Source organism: Oncorhynchus clarkii, chromosome 5 (assembly GCF_045791955.1).
Source record: "Oncorhynchus clarkii lewisi isolate Uvic-CL-2024 chromosome 5, UVic_Ocla_1.0, whole genome shotgun sequence".
Taxonomy (NCBI): domain Eukaryota; kingdom Metazoa; phylum Chordata; class Actinopteri; order Salmoniformes; family Salmonidae; genus Oncorhynchus; species Oncorhynchus clarkii.
The window spans coordinates 96557501-96574452 of record NC_092151.1 but is presented as its reverse complement, the minus strand read 5'-3'; the positions used below and the strand labels follow the sequence as shown (position 1 = coordinate 96574452).

Genomic DNA, 16952 nt, shown 5'->3' with positions numbered 1-16952 from the left:
GACCTTTTGCCACATTTCAGGCTTCAAACATAAAGATATAAGACTGTATTTTTTTGTGAAGAATCAACAACAAGTGGGACACAATCATGAAGTGGAACAACATTTATTGGATATTTCAAACTTTTTTAACAAATCAAAAACTGAAAAATTGGGCGTGCAAAATTATTCAGCCCCTTTACTTTCAATGCAGCAAACTCTCTCCAGAAGTTCAGTGAGGATCTCTGAATGATCCAATGTAGACCTAAATGACTAATGATGATAAATACAATCCACCTGTGTGTAATCAAGTCTCCGTATAAATGCACCTGCACTGTGATAGTCTCAGAGGTCCGTTAAAAGCGCAGAGAGCATCATGAAGAACAAGGAACACACCAGGCAGGTCCGAGATACTGTTGTGAAGAAGTTTAAAGCCGGATTTGGATACAAAAAGATTTCCCAAGCTTTAAACATCCCAAGGAGCACTGTGCAAGTGATAATATTGAAATGGAAGGAGTATCAGACCACTGCAAATCTACCAAGACCTGGCCGTCCCTCTAAACTTTCAGCTCATACAAGGAGAAGACTGATCAGAGATGCAGCCAAGAGGCCAATGATCACTCTGGATGAACTGCAGAGATCTACAGCTGAGGTGGGAGACTCTGTCCATAGGACAACAATCAGTCGTATATTGCACAAATCTGGCCTTGGAAGAGTGGCAAGAAACGTGCAAAACTGATAGAGACATACCCCAAGCGACTTACAGCTGTAATCGCAGCAAAAGGTGGCGCTACAAAGTATTAACTTAAGGGGGCTGAATAATTTTGCACGCCCAATTTTTCAGTTTTTGATTTGTTAAAAAAGTTTGAAATATCCAATAAATGTCGTTCCACTTCATGATTGTGTCCCACTTGTTGTTGATTCTTCACAAAAAAATACAGTTTTATATCTTTATGTTTGAAGCCTGAAATGTGGCAAAAGGTTGCAAAGTTCAAGGGAGCCGAATACTTTCGCAAGGCACTGTATTTTCGCATCAATTATATGACGTTGCTTTGCTTACGCGCTGTAGGCAGCCATTACACAGGGGAGTGGCTACTTTGGCACCTTGACAGTCTTGTTGCCAATGAGAAACTTTCCAGGGATATGCAGTTGACCTGGGTGGGACAAAGCAAGGCCTAGAACATTTTATGCGTAATGCGAACTATTTCTACCTGACTCAGAGACAAGACGCACCGAGCACGCTACATTACATTGTAAACAGATTTAATTGTTTTAATTTCATCGCTTTAGCATAAAAGATGGCTTCTCAAGGGATAAAATCGAATATCGAAGATGAAGCAACAACAAAAAAAGGTATGAAAAAGTATACCGACGTAGAAGCTTTGAATAAAATACTGGTCGGACTCTGATCAGGGGAGCGATTTGGACAACGAGGATTTCGACTCAGACGAAGAAGATTGCTTTCTAGAAGGATTGGATCCACTTTTAGATCTGTAAGTAAATTATTTTCATGACTTTATAAAGCTAATTTACTATATGCCTAGTGGTTAGAGCGTTGGACTAGTAACCGGAAGGTTGCAAGTTCAAACCCCCGAGCTGACAAGGTACAAATCTGTCGTTCTGCCCCTGAACAGGCAGTTAACCCACTGTTCCTAGGCCGTCATTGAAAATAAGAATTTGTTCTTAACTGACTTGCCTAGTAAAATAAAGGTAAAATAAAATAAAAAATAAAAATATGGATTGAGTTTTTTTTATAAGTTGTCTGCTTTTTGTGCTTTTTATTTAGTTTACATAGTCCTAACTTTATATAATGTTTACATACCCTTAATATAAGGTTTACTTACCCTACATTACTCATCTCATATGTATATACTGTACTCTATACCATCTACTGCATCTTGCCATCTTTATGTAATACATGTATCACTAGCCACTTTAAACAATGCCACTTTTATATGTTTACATACCCTACATTACTAATCTCATATGTATATACTCCTACTCTATACCATCTACTGCATCTTGCCATCTTAATGTAATACATGTATCACTAGCCACTTTAAACAATGTCACTTTTATATGTTTACATACCCTACATTACTCATCTCATATGTATGTGTATACTGTACTCTATATCATCTACTGCATCTTGCCTATGCCGTTCTGTACCATCACTCATTCATATATCTTTATGTACATATTCTTTATCCCTTTACACTTGTGTGTATAAGACAGTAGTTTTGGAATTGTTAGTTAGATTACTTGTTGGTTATTACTGCATTGTCGGAACTAGAAGCACAAGCATTTCGCTACACTCGCATTAACATCTGCTAAACCATGTGTATGTGTGATAAATACAATTTGATTTGATGTAACAAGTCATTTCAATGTTATATCATTCCAAAGTAGTTATTGTCTATGATTCATATTAGTTTCATCCTTGTAACTTTGGAGAGGCCACTAAACTCTCAGGGCCATTGGAGAGGCCACTAAACTCTCAGGGCCATTGGAGAGGCCACTAAACTCTCAGGGCCATTGGAGAGGCCACTAAACTCTCAGGGCCATTGGAGAGGCCACTAAACTCTCAGGGCCATTGGAGAGGCCACTAAACTCTCAGGGCCATTGGAGAGACCACTAAACTCTCAGGGCCATTAGAGAGACCACTAAACTCTCAGGGCCATTGTTTATCTGTGGTTCTCACCTCTGCCTTCATCTACAAAGTGTTACTGTTTGTGTGTGTCCTTCACACCTTCTATGTGAGTCACTGTACAGATAACGTATAGGCTTGGTGTTTTTACTTTACACTAATGTAGTTTTGTAAATTTAGTCAACTGTATTTCTATGTGTCTTACAACAATATATCCCTTTATTTTATTCACCACAGAGTGGAGGACGCAGAGCATGACGCCATTTGAGAGCCACCCCAGCAAGCGCCCCCCGCTAGTCATGGTCCCCCCCCCTCCCACTGCTATGTCGATCACCCCATCTGATCGTTCTACATCCACTTTTCATAGACCTTTTGACCTCTTGAAAAAGAAAATAGGGGCTTGTGGCACCGTTCGTAAAACAGAATTAGTTTCCCCTAGACCAAGGTAAACGACACTACCAGGACAGCGGAGAGGGGGACCATACGTTGGATCAGGACTAACAAGCTGCTGTTTGTGAAATGGAAGGACACTATGGGGCTTTCAAGACAACTGGGAACTCTGGGGGGGGGGGGGGGGGGTCGAAATATGACGTCAGCGATCTTCAGGTCGGAGAGTCGGAGCTCTTGAAAGAGGCTATCTGCACCCGGATGCCGTATTAACCCTCAACCCGGATTAGTTTCCCAGATGCCCGGATGATTAGGAACAATGAGGGTTTTGTTCTGTTCCTCCAGGCTAACTCTACCTCGGTCACACCCACCTCTAGTCTACCTCGGTCACACCCACCACATCTAGTCTACCTCAGTCACACCCACCACATCTAGTCTACCTCAGTCACACCCACCACATCTAGTCTACCTCAGTCACACCCACCACATCTAGTCTACCTCAGTCACACCCACCACATCTAGTCTACCTCAGTCACACCCACCACATCTAGTCTACCTCAGTCACACCCACCTCTTGTCTACCTCAGCCACACCCACCTCTTGTCTACATCGGTCACACCCACCACATCTAGTCTACCTCGGTCACACCCACATCTAGTCTACCCCGGTCACACCCACCACATCTAGTCTACCTCGGTCACACCCACCACCTCTAGTCTACCTCGGTCACACCCACCTCTAGTCTACCTCGGTCACACCCACCACATCTAGTCTACCTCGGTCACACCCACATCTAGTCTACCTCGGTCACACCCACCACATCTAGTCTACCTCGGGTCACACCCACCACATCTAGTCTACCTCGGGTCACACACACCACATCTAGTCTACCTCGGGTCACACACACCACATCTAGTCTACCTCGGGTCACACCCACCACCTTTAGTCTACCTCGGTCACACCCACCACATCTAGTCTATCTCGGTCACACCCACCACATCTAGTCTACCTCGGTCACACCCACCACATCTAGTCTACCTCGGTCACACCCACGTCTTGTCTACCTCGGTCACACCCACCACATCTAGTCTACCTCGGTCACACCCACGTCTTGTCTACCTCGGTCACACCCACCACATCTAGTCTACCTCGGTCACACCCACCTCTTGTCTACCTCAGTCACACCCACCACATCTAGTCTACCTGGTGTAGGTCTTATTCATTGAATGAGCATATTGAAGTTAGAAGCAAACGCCTACAACTATTACAGCACCAATTCGCGCTGCTCTGAGACAAGCACGGGGACTGAGCTTAGTAAATCAATTAGATTTTGTATGTTTTTATTTTCACTGAATCTCTGTTTGGGTATTGGTTACACTACAATTAGGGTGTGGAAATGTTATGCTCTTAGTGTAACCTTTATTTAACTAGGAAAGTCAGTTAAGAACATATTAGTATTTACAAGGACAGCCTACTCCTTCCTCCCGGTCGGGAATTGAACCCCGTTCTCCCGCGTGCCTGCATTCTCTAGTACAGCCATGCGTGAACCCCGGTCTCCTATGTGCCCGCAGGACACTGGATTTTTTTTTAGCTTAATAGCCCAGTACTGTACTCCCGGCCATTACGTTGTACAGCGCCATATTTTCCGTTCCATCCTAACGGAAACCCAGACGGCTTTTTCATTTTCCTTGGAATAGAAACACCACAATATTAATAATATGAATTGATACAGTACCAGTCAACAGTTTGCACACCTACTCATTGTAGGGGTTTTCTTTATTTTACTATTTTCTACATTGTAGAATAATAGTGAAGCCATCAAAACTATGAAATAACACATTTGGAATCAGTTAAGAACAAATTCTTATTTAAAAGGACAGCCTACTCCTTCCTCCCTGTCGGGGAATTGAACCCCGTTCTCCTGCATGCCTGCATTCTCTAGTACAGCCATTATTGAAGACAATCAAATGCTTCTCAAAGACGCCCTCTGGTGGTCAACTTAGCACTAACCAGCATTAATGGTACCAGTGGTTAACCATCACAACACAGTTAGGTTGAGCCATCACAACACTGTTAGGTTTATCCATCACAACACTGTTAGGTTGAGAGATCACAACACAGTTATGTCTCCAGTAAGCTGTAAAGACACATATCTGGGAGCTACAGTATAGCCTCTGGCCTGAAACACCTCTGGGAGCTACAGTATAGCCTCTGGCCTGAGACACTTCTGGTTTATCCATGTCAGCATTTAAAGTTGGCCTTGTTATGACTTCATTGGCTTTAATTGCTTTGTAAAGCTGTCCATCTGTTTCGTAAAGCTGTCCATCTGTTTAGTAAAGCTGTCCATCTGTTTCGTAAAGCGGTCCATCTGTTTCGTAAAGCGGTCCATCTGTTTCGTAAAGCTGTCCATCTGTTTAGTAAAGCTGTCCATCTGTTTTGTAAAGCTGTCCATCTGATTTATAAAGCTGTCCATTGGTTTAGTAAAGCTGTCCATGGTGCACTATTCCCTACATACTACATTACTTTAATTTGTGAACTGTTTTCCTTTTAAGCATTTGGTTTTCAAAAGAGAATTACGTTGTGACGACAGACCTATACTTTTCTTTGATGTTTTTTTTACAGAATTTACTTGGCAGAGTGGCCATACGGAAGCCACTCCTCAGTGAAAGGCACAACAGCCGTTTTGAGTTCGCCAAAAGGCACCTAAAGACTCTCAGACCATGAGAAACAAGATTGTTTGGTCTGATGAAACCAAGGTTGAACTCTTTGGTCTGAATGCCAAACGTCACGTCTGGAGGAAACAAGGCACCATCCCTACAGTGAAGCATGGTGGTGGCAGCATCATGCTGTGGGGATGTTTTTCAGCGGCAGGGACTGGGAGACTAGTCAGGATCGAGAGAAAGATGAACGGAGCAAAGTACAGCGAGATCCTTGATGATGAACCAGCTCCAGAGCACACAATAAGAGTGGAGAAAATGAATCATAATAATGAATCATAATAATGAATCATAATAATGTATCATAATAATGTATTATTCTGCTTGGAGTTTTGAGTGCTGTTTGTTGTGGATATGTTCTGTGTTTCACCACTGTTATTCAGAACCAGCAATAACGGGTTAAATAGGCCTATCCAAAACTTTAACTATTTCGGCACGGCAGCCCCCCAAAAACCCTTTTCAGTGGGCTATTCAGTACAAATATACCACCTGACCAATGGTATGTGGACACCTACTCGTTGAACGTTATATTCCAAAATCATTGGAATTAATATGGATCCCCCCCCTTTTTCGGATCGAAAAAAAAGCACAGTCATGATTCATCTTACTATGTTTTCTCATCTTCTGGGGGGGACGACGACGACAACGACATCCCTAGCTAGCACTCTGCTTTTCAGCTGGAACTCAATGTAATGGCAGGTTATTGCCATGTAGTTAACCTTACGATAATCGACATATACGTGGACCCCCCCCCCCCCCAAGTCATTTACCCTGCCCCCCCCCAAGTAATTTACCCTGCCCCCCCCCCAAGTAATTTACCCTGCCCCCCCCCCAAGTAATTTACCCTGCCCCCCCCCCAAGTCATTTACCCAAGTCATTTACACCAGCCATTGCTTGGTAATATTGACAACCACCTCAATCCTCTTTTCAGCAGCATGTTTGTGGCACCTCCGTGATATGGTTTGTGGGGTCAGGGAGCACAGTGTCAACGGGGGAATGCGTCCATGACTAGTCCACGTTTATTAGCTCCTGAGCTAAATCAAGAAAACCACTTCCTTGAACTGTGTGAAAGGGCTTAATATCCTGCTACAGAAAGCTACACATTTGTTTTTAGGTTCCTGATTTGACTTTAGCCAGTAACTGCCTTGGGGCAGAGAGAAATGATGTCATGCTTTGTTACAGACTGCTCCTGTTGCGCAGCGGCCGCTGCATCCTCGGTTAGCGTGGCGCTGGAGAGAGGAGGTGCCGGTTCTCTAGCTATCATATTTCAAAATCGAGGGGGGGGGGGGGGGGGAAGCTCGACACTTCACATGGCTTGTGGGCATCTTAGTTTCAGTAACTAAATCAAAAGATTTTCCAAAATGTCATTTGGGATTTTGAGTTTCAATTTCACTTCATCCGTATCCATAGCGACGACTGCGACTAGTAGCTAGCATCAGCAACAACCACCAGACACACACACATGTTGTAGACTACATCACATCAGGAGAGGTGCACTGCTGGTGCAGCAGAGCAGGAGCAAACAGACACTGGTCCAGAAATCAAGTCATTTTAGTATTTTTTTTAAAATGATACGCTAGCTAGTTGTGGATGAAAAAACAGGCCCCACCTAACCGGGCTCTGGTTGGGTAGCAGAGCTCTAGTGTGTGTGTGTGTGTGTGTGTGTGTGTGTGTACAGGCTCAACATTTCAATCTGCATTCAGCACAACAAATGATTATTAATATAATTATTATCATACCATATCTATGGATGACACCGGTCCAATGCTGTTCACATAGATGTCCACATCTATGACCGTTGGTTTAACTGTAAAGGGAAAGAACATTTTAAGATTTAGCAAAATTCACAAATTGATTCATTGATTAATTCATTCACACATTCACTCATCGCTTCATTCACACCTGTATTCATTAACTCACACGATCATTTATTAATTCATTCACGCTTTCATAATTCATGAATTAATTTACCACGGCCCCGTCATACCATAGGTTGTCCATCATCGTTCCATAATTCTCCACAGATTAAAATATTGTAATTTTGTCAGTATGAGAGAAGTGGGTCTCATCTGTGGAGAATTATGGAACGATGATGGACAACCTATGAAATGTAGGGAGGAGGGAGAGCAGGGAGAGCTGGGAGAGTAGGGAGAGCTGGGAGAGGAGGGAGAGTAGGGAGAGCTGGGAGAGGAGGGAGAGTAGGGAGAGCAGGGAGAGTAGGGAGAGGTGGGAGAGCTGGGAGAGCAGGGAGAGTAGGGAGATGAGGGAGAGTAGGGAGAGGAAGGAGAGTAGGGAGAGGAGGGAGAGGAGGGAGAGCTGGGAGAGTAGGGAGAGCTGGGAGAGCTGGGAGAGCAGGGAGAGTAGGGAGAGGAGGGAGAGCTGGGAGAGTAGGGAGAGCTGGGAGAGCTGGGAGAGCAGGGAGAGTAGGGAGAGTAGGGAGAGGAGGGAGAGCAGGGCGAGTAGGGAGAGCTGGGAGAGCAGGGAGAGCTGGGAGAGGAGGGAGAGCTGGGAGAGCTGGGAGAGCAGGGAGAGCTGGGAGAGGAGGGAGAGCTGGGAGAGGTGGGAGAGCAGGGAGAGCAGGGAGAGCTGGGCGAGCTGGGAGAGTAGGGAGAGCTGGGAGAGCAGGGAGAGCTGGGCGAGCTGGGAGAGTTGGGAGAGTAGGGAGAGTAGAGAGAGCTGGGAGGAATAAGCAGTAGGGAGGAGGTAGAGAAGAGAGCAGGGAGGGGGAGAGTAGAGGCCCCGGCAGGGGGCCTTTTGCCTTTTGGTAGGACGTCAATGTAAATAAGAACTGGTTCTTAACTGACTTGCTTAATTAAATAAAGGTTAAATAAAAAAATAGAGAGCAGGAAGGAGGGAAGAGGAGGCAGGAATGAGAGCAGGGAGGAGGAAGAGGAGGGAAGAGGCAGGAAGAGAGCAGGAAGGAGGAGGGAGGAGGAAGAGGAGGGAAAAGGGAGGAACGAGAGGAGGGAGAGGAGAGAGGAGGGAGAAAAGGGAGATTTTCCCCATCCCCATTCACTTTTTTACTACCACAAACTTGTTGCCAGAATGGGTATGCATGGGCAGTAAACATACATCAAGACCATTTACCTGTATAAGCCTTGTGGATCACTAAACCCCATCATCATGTAAACCAGGTCAATCCATGGAGATAGTTATATAAGACAGGTCTATCCCAGGGCTAAAGCCTCAACATTCATTCAAAACACGTCCACATCTGTAATTCAGATCCAATAATCTTAAAGACCAGGTGAACACCTGAACGACATACCCAATATAGATTATTCTGTTACAGGTCAGGTCTACTGTTACATGTCAGGTCTACATGTCAGGTCTACTGTTACATGTCAGGTCTACATGTCAGGTCTACTGTTACATGTCAGGTCTACTGTTACATGTCAGGTCTACATGTCAGGTCTACTGTTAAATGTCAGGTCTACTGTTACATGTCAGGTCTACTGTTACATGTCAGGTCTACATGTCAGGTCTACTGTTACATGTCAGGTCTAAATGTCAGGTCTACTGTTAAATGTCAGGTCTACTGTTACATGTCAGTTCTACATGTCAGGTCTACTGTTACATGTCAGGTCTACTGTTACATGTCAGGTCTACATGTCAGGTCTATTGTTAAATGTCAGGTCTACTGTTACATTTCAGGTCTACATGTCAGGTCTACTGTTACATGTCAGGTCTACTGTTACATGTCAGTTCTACATGTCAGGTCTACTGTTACATGTCAGGTCTACTGTTACATGTCAGGTCTACTGTTACATGTCAGTTCTACATGTCAGGTCTACTGTTACATGTCAGTTCTACATGTCAGGTCTACTATTACATGTCAGGTCTACATGTCAGGTCTACATGTCAGGTCTACTGTTTCATGTCAGGTCTACTGTTACATGTCAGGTCTACTGTTACATGTCAGGTCTACTGTTACATGTCAGGTCTACATGTCAGGTCTACATGTCAGGTCTACTGCTACATGTCAGGTCTACTGTTACATGTCAGGTCTACTGTTACATGTCAGGTCTACTGTTACATGTCAGGTCTACTGTTACATGTCAGGTCTACATGTCAGGTCTACATGTCAGGTCTACTGCTACATATCAGGTCTACTGTTAAATGTCAGGTCTACTGTTACATGTCAGGTCTACTGTTACATTGTAGGTCTACATGTCAGCTCTACTGTTATATGTCAGGTCTACATGTCAGGTCTACTGTTACACGTCAGGTCTACATGTCAGGTCTACTGTTACATGTCAGGTGTACATGTCAGGTCTACTGTTACATGGCAGGTCTACATGTCAGGTCTACTGTTACATGTCAGGTCTACTGTTACATGTCAGGTCTACATGTCAGGTCTACTGTTACATGTCAGGTCTACTGTTACATGTCAGGTCAACTGTTACATGTCAGGTCTACTGTTACATGGCAGGTCTACTGTTACATGGCAGATCTACATGTCAGCTCTACTGTTACATGTCAGGTCTACTGTTACATGTCAGGTCTACATGTCAGGTCTACTGTTACACGTCAGGTCTACATGTCAGGTCTACTGTTACATGGCAGGTCTACATGTCAGGTCTACTGTTACATGTCAGGTATACTGTTACATGTCAGGTCTACATGTCAGGTCTACTGTTACATGTCAGGTCTACTGTTACATGTCAGGTCTACATGTCAGGTCTATATGTCAGGTCTACTGTTACATGTCAGGTCTACTGTTACATGTCAGGTCTACTGTTACATGTCAGGTCTACTGTTACATGTCAGGTCTACATGTCAGGTCTACTGTTACATGTCAGTTCTACTGTTACATGTCAGGTCTACATGTCAGGTCTACTGCTACATGTCAGGTCTACTGTTACATGTCAGGTCTATATGTCAGGTCTACTGTTACACGTCAGGTCTACATGTCAGGTCTACTGTTACATGTCAGGTCTACATGTCAGGTCTACTGTTACATGGCAGGTCTACATGTCAGGTCTACTGTTACATGTCAGGTCTACATGTCAGGTCTACTGCTACATATCAGGTCTACTGTTACATGTCAGGTCTACTGTTACATGTCAGGTCTACTGTTACATGTCAGGTCTACATGTCAGGTCTACTGTTACATGTCAGGTCTACTGTTACATGTCAGGTCTACATGTCAGGTCGACTGTTACATGTCAGGTCTACATGCCAGGTCTACTGTTACATGTCAGGTCTACTGTTACATGGCAGGTCTACTGTTACATGGCAGGTCTACTGTTACATGGCAGGTCTACTGTTATACATTTCAGGTCTACTGTTACATGGCAGGTCTACTGTTACATGTCAGGTCTACTGTTACATGTCAGGTCTACTGTTACATGTCAGGTCTACATGTCAGGTCTACTGTTACATGTCAGGTCTACATGTCAGGTCTACTGTTACATGTCAGGTCTACATGTCAGGTCTACTGTTACATGTCAGGTCTACTGTTATATGTCAGGTATACTGTTACATGTCAGGTCTACTGTTACATGTCAGGTCTACTGTTACATGTCAGTTCTACATGTCAGGTCTAATGTTATACATGTCAGGTCTACTGCTACATGGCAGGTCTACATGTCCGGTCTACTGTTACATGTCAGGTCTACATGTCAGGTCTACTGTTACATGTCAGATCTACATGTCAGGTCTACATGTCAGGTCTACTCTTACATGTCAGGTCTACATGTCAGGTCTACTGTTACATGTCAGGTCTACTGTTACATGTCAGGTCTACATGTTAGGTCCACTGTTACATGTCAGGTCTACTGTTACATGTCAGGTCTACATGTCAGGTCTACTGTTACATGTCAGGTCTACTGTTACATGTCAGGTCTACTGTTACATGTCATGTCTACTGTTACATGTCAGGTCTACTGTTACATGTCAGTTCTACATGTCAGGTCTACTGTTACATGTCAGGTCTACATGTCAGGTCTACTGTTACATGTCAGGTCTACTGTTACATGTCAGGTCTACTGTTACATGTCATGTCTACTGTTACATGCCAGGTCTACTGTTACATGTCAGTTCTACATGTCAGGTCTACTGTTACATGTCAGGTCTACTGTTACATGTCAGGTCTACTGTTACATGTCAGGTCTACTGTTACATGTCAGGTCTACATGTCAGGTCTACTGTTACATGGCAGGTCTACATGTCAGGTCTACTGTTACATGTCAGGTCTACTGTTACATGTCAGGTCTACATGTCAGGTCTACTGCTACATATCAGGTCTACTGTTACATGTCAGGTCTACTGTTACATGTCAGGTCTACTGTTACATGTCAGGCCTACTGTTACATGTCAGGTCTACATGTCAGGTCTACTGTTACATGGCAGGTCTACATGTCAGGTCTACTGTTACATGTCAGGTCTACTGTTACATGTCAGGTCTACATGTCAGGTCTACTGCTACATATCAGGTCTACTGTTACATGTCAGGTCTACTGTTACATGCCAGGTCTACTGTTACATGTCAGGTCTACATGTCAGGTCTACTGTTACATGTCAGGTCTACATGTCAGGTCTACTGTTACATATCAGTTCTACTGTTACATGGGGCGGCAGGTAGCCTAGTGGTTAGAGCGTTAGGCCAGTAACCGAAAGGTTTTCTATATCGAATCCCTGAGTTGACAACCACTCCTCTACTATCACATATCTACAATACATTAAGTGTGTTCCCTCAGACCACTACTCTACTACCACATATCTACAATACATTAAGTGTGTTCCCTCAGACCACTACTCTACAATACATTAAGTGTGTTCCCTCAGGCCACTACTCTACTACCACATATCTACAATGCATTAAGTGTTCTCTCAGACCACTACTCTACAATACATTAAGTGTGTTCCCTCAGACCACTACTCTAATACCACATATCTACAATACATTAAGTGTGTTCCCTCAGAACACTACTCTGCAAGACATTAAGTGTGTTCCCTCAGACCACTACTCTACAATACATTAAGTGTTCTCTCAGACCACCCTCAGACCACTACTCTACAACACATTAAGTGTGTTCCCTCACTACCACATATCTACAATACATTAACTACTCTACAATACATTAAGTGTGTTCCCTCAGACCACTACTCTACAATACATTAAGTGTGTTCCCTCAGACAGCATTCAGAATTTTGGATGAAAAGCATGCCCAAATTAAACGGCCTGATACCCCGAGAAGATATGATATGCATATAACTGGTAGATTTGGATAGAAAACACTCTAAAGTTTCCAAAACTGTTACAATAGTGTCTGTGAGTGTAACAGAACTGAATTGGCAGGTGATAACCTGAGAAAAATCCATTCAGGAAGTAGTTTTGTTTTTGTTTTTGTAGTTTTCTATGCAATGCCATTACAGTATCCATTGACTTTGGACTCATATTGCAGTTCCTATGCCTTCCACTAGATGTCCACAGTCTTTAGAATTTTTTTCAGGCTTGTATTCTGATACATGAGGGAGTAAGAGCAGTCTGAATGAGTGGACCCTGACGTGTCACATAGCTTTCCATGCCCAATCCGGAGAGAGTGTATTTCTTGTCTCCCTTTTATTTTGAGGAGGTTATTGTCCAGTTGAAATATTATAGATATACCAGAAACAATACCGGAAAATCCCTTTTACACCATTAGGTGACTTTCAGGTAATTATCAAAAATGATCCAATACATGTACACGGGAGTTAGTCTTTACACATGACCAACAATACCTAAGAGTTTTCAATGACACCTGTTCTAGCTTTCAGTACTCATTGGAAACCAGCCCTCTTCTCTCCACCAGTTGGAAGGGGGCTCTGAGCCTAATTGGATTTAGTAGGACAGATGTCCTGAATCATCTGGAAACTCCCATTACCAGCACACGACTTCCAGGCGTTGATTCTATGTTCGCTTCGAGGCAAGCAACACTGACACATGGATGAAGGCACCACGCTCTCCGCAGCCGATGTGAGTAAGACCTTTAAACAGGTCAACATTCACAAGGCCGCAGGGCCAGACGGATTACCAGGACACTCCAATTTGATACCGCCACGACAGCTAGTATGTGTGGATAGTCTTTAATAACACTCTGCTCATGTTGTGTTCAATTATTTGTGACATGATGGTTACAATGAAGAATGTAAACCAAATAAATCCTGTTCATATTGAATAATCAGATGCGAGTCGCAAGCTTTATGTTTCCATATTTTCATTTCATGTTTCTCTCCAGCTCCCGCATCACTCTCCACTTCATAGCCTCAAACGGCACCATTTTGTTTCTCTCCAGCTCCCGCATCACTCTCCACTTCATAGCCTCAAACGGCACCATTTTGTTTCTCTCCAGCTCCCGCATCACTCTCCACTTCATAGCCTCAAACGGCACCATTTTGTTTCCCTCCAGCTCCCGCATCACTCTCCACTTCATAGCCTCAGCTTCCACACGATGTCGCCAAAAACGTCATTTTCATTGACAAAAATCCATTGAGACATTATCAATAGAGCCGTGATTCCATCCAGCCTACCTCAATCGATTTTGGAAGATTGAAAAATGGACACTGTTTTCTTTTGTAGCTGCTATTGAATACAGATCGCCCAGTGATCAATTTGATCGCTTATTAACGTTTACAAATACCTAAAGTTGGGTTATAAAAGTAGGTTGAAGTGTTTTGTCAAAGAATATAGGCAACTTATATAATTTTTAAACATGACGTTGCGTGTTGGAAGAGAGCTTTTTTCGTGATGCAGACAGGCTATACAAATGGATATTTTGGGCATTCATGGACGGATTTAATCGGGAAAAAGCGCCGGCTACGCTAATTATTTTGTTTACGTCGCCTTCAGGCATTTTGGGGTGTTGCATGCTATCAGATAATAGCTTCTCATGCTTTCGCCGAAAAGCATTTTAAAAATCTGACTTGTTGGCTAGATTCACAACGAGTGTAGCTTTAATTCAATACCCTACATGTATATTTTAATGAACGTTTGAGTTTTAACGAGTACATTTAGCATTTAGCGTAGCGCATTTGCATTTCCAGGTGCCTACTTGAGACGTCTGCGTCTCAAGTAGGAGCAAGAAGTTAATGAGTTCCGAGAGCCGATTCGTTATCCAATGACTATTATTATTATTACTATTATCCCTGCATTAATATATTCTCACAGACTAAATTAGAATCCTCCAATTCTCTAAATTGAATCAACATTTTATTTTCATTTAGAAGCCGCCTCATGAGTTTTGAGAGCCGTGTCATACCAATTATTATTGGATTATTCACTCATTAAAATGGCTTTAGATCCAAATAAATAAATACCAACATTCTTTCTGTTAGTCTTTAGTAAAAATACATTTCACTGTTTTGACCAAGTTAAAAGGATCCAACCCTTTTTTTTTTTTACATTTCTCCTAAAATGATGTACCCAAATATAACTACCCGTAGCTCAGGACCTGAAGCAAGGATATGCATATTCTTGATACCATTTGAAAGGAAACGTGAAATTAATGCAGGATAATATAACACATTACATCTGGTCAAATAAGAAGAAAAAAATATGCGTTTTTTTGTATTTTTTTGTACCATCATCTTTGAAATGCAAGACAAAAGCCATAGTATATTATTCTAGACCAGGCGCAATTTAGATTTTGGCCACTAGATGGCATCACTGTATATGCAACGTTTTAGACTGATCCAATGAACCATTTCATATCTCTTCAAAATGTGGGGAGATCACGTAGAGGTTAATCTGATCATGTTGTGTGTGTTCAATTATTTGTGACATTGTGGTTACAATGAACAACATTTCTAACTCAATATCACTGACCAGATTTGCCCTAAGGAAAAATGCTTTATCTACCACTTTAGATGCTGTGTCACAGTAGTGATGGAGGCATTTTGAAAACACGTTTTCTTCTCCAGCACATTTGGGCAGTATTGATACAACATTCTGAACATGTATGCAATGGTTCATTGGATCAGTCTAAAACTTTGCATATACACTGCTGGCCAAAATCTAAATTGCGCCTGGTCTAGAATAATACATTATAGCCTATAATGCAAACAATGTTTCCATGATGGGCTATTAGCAGGACAATAGACTCTTCATACATCAATAAATGTACAAAATGGTAGTTTAAAACCCTGGCTACTGTAGGTGTGGAAATCCCCCCAACTTGCAATGTATTCGATGCTTAAGTACTCTAAAGTTTTACATTTCTAACTCAAAACCTCATGCAATCGCAAAATGTTGGATCAAGCATACAGTATACTGTACAGTATACTGTACAGTATCTGTTCATCAACATCTTTATGCTTTCGTTAATAATAAAATAACGAGAAAAAAGAGTTTCAAAATGCAGATGTTTATTTCAACTACTGTAGCAACATTTTAGTTGCACTCCCCCCCCCCCCATCTCCACGACCACGGGTAAAACCTTGTTGAGATGATCAATGTATTTGTTGCATTGTTGTATCGTCAGCTTCTCAGGCCAAAACTTCAAATCAAAGTTCATTTGTGCGCCGAATATAACAGGTGTAGTAGACCTTACAGTGAAATGCTTACCCAAAGGCTCTCACCAATAGTGCAAAAAAGGTATAAGATGAACAATAGGTAAGTAAAGAAATAAAACAACAGTAAAAAGACAGGCTATATACAGTAGCGAGGCTACATACAGACACCGGTTAGTCAGGCCGATTGAGTACATGTAGATATGGTTAAAGTGACTATGCATATATGATGAACAGAGAGTAGCAGTAGCGTAAAAGAGGGGTTGGCAGGTGGTGGCCTTTACCAGTTAAGTGCCATGGGTGACCACAGATAGTCAGGACACCGTTGATCTTTGCTTGTCGGCTTGGCAGAGTTACGGATGAATGTTTTCAGTTAATGCCAAACAAGGTCGATCGGGTTTAAATCTGGAGACCTACACCTAAAGATGAGAAAAAAATGTTTTTACATATACTATAGACATGAGTCTCACTAGTGTCGAGTAACGTGCTGTTAAAAGTGTTGTAGGTCTTTAATTGACTTATTTTTATTTAACCTTTATTTTAGTACATAAAGGTCTACTTACTCTGCTGGCGTCTTGACCCAGTTTATGCCCTCATTTGCAATGCAAATCCTGGCGGCAATGTGTTTTGGGTCATTGTCTGCATTGAGAAGAAAAAAAGACAATAGCCTAACAGCCAACATTGTTTCATTTGACCAGGTAAGTTGACTGAGAACACATTCACATTTAAAGCAA

General features: G+C 42.7%; 1 protein-coding gene across 1 annotated transcript in view; it reads right to left on the bottom strand.

The window, feature by feature from the left end:
- The window catches only part of LOC139410297 (gamma-aminobutyric acid receptor subunit gamma-3), a 244740-nt gene that overhangs the window by 162709 nt on the left and 65079 nt on the right, over nucleotides 1-16952 (bottom strand). The window contains exon 3 of the mRNA XM_071155787.1: nucleotides 7467-7534. Within this exon, the coding sequence (XP_071011888.1) occupies nucleotides 7467-7534 (68 nt within the window). The remainder of the gene's footprint in view (nucleotides 1-7466; nucleotides 7535-16952) is intronic.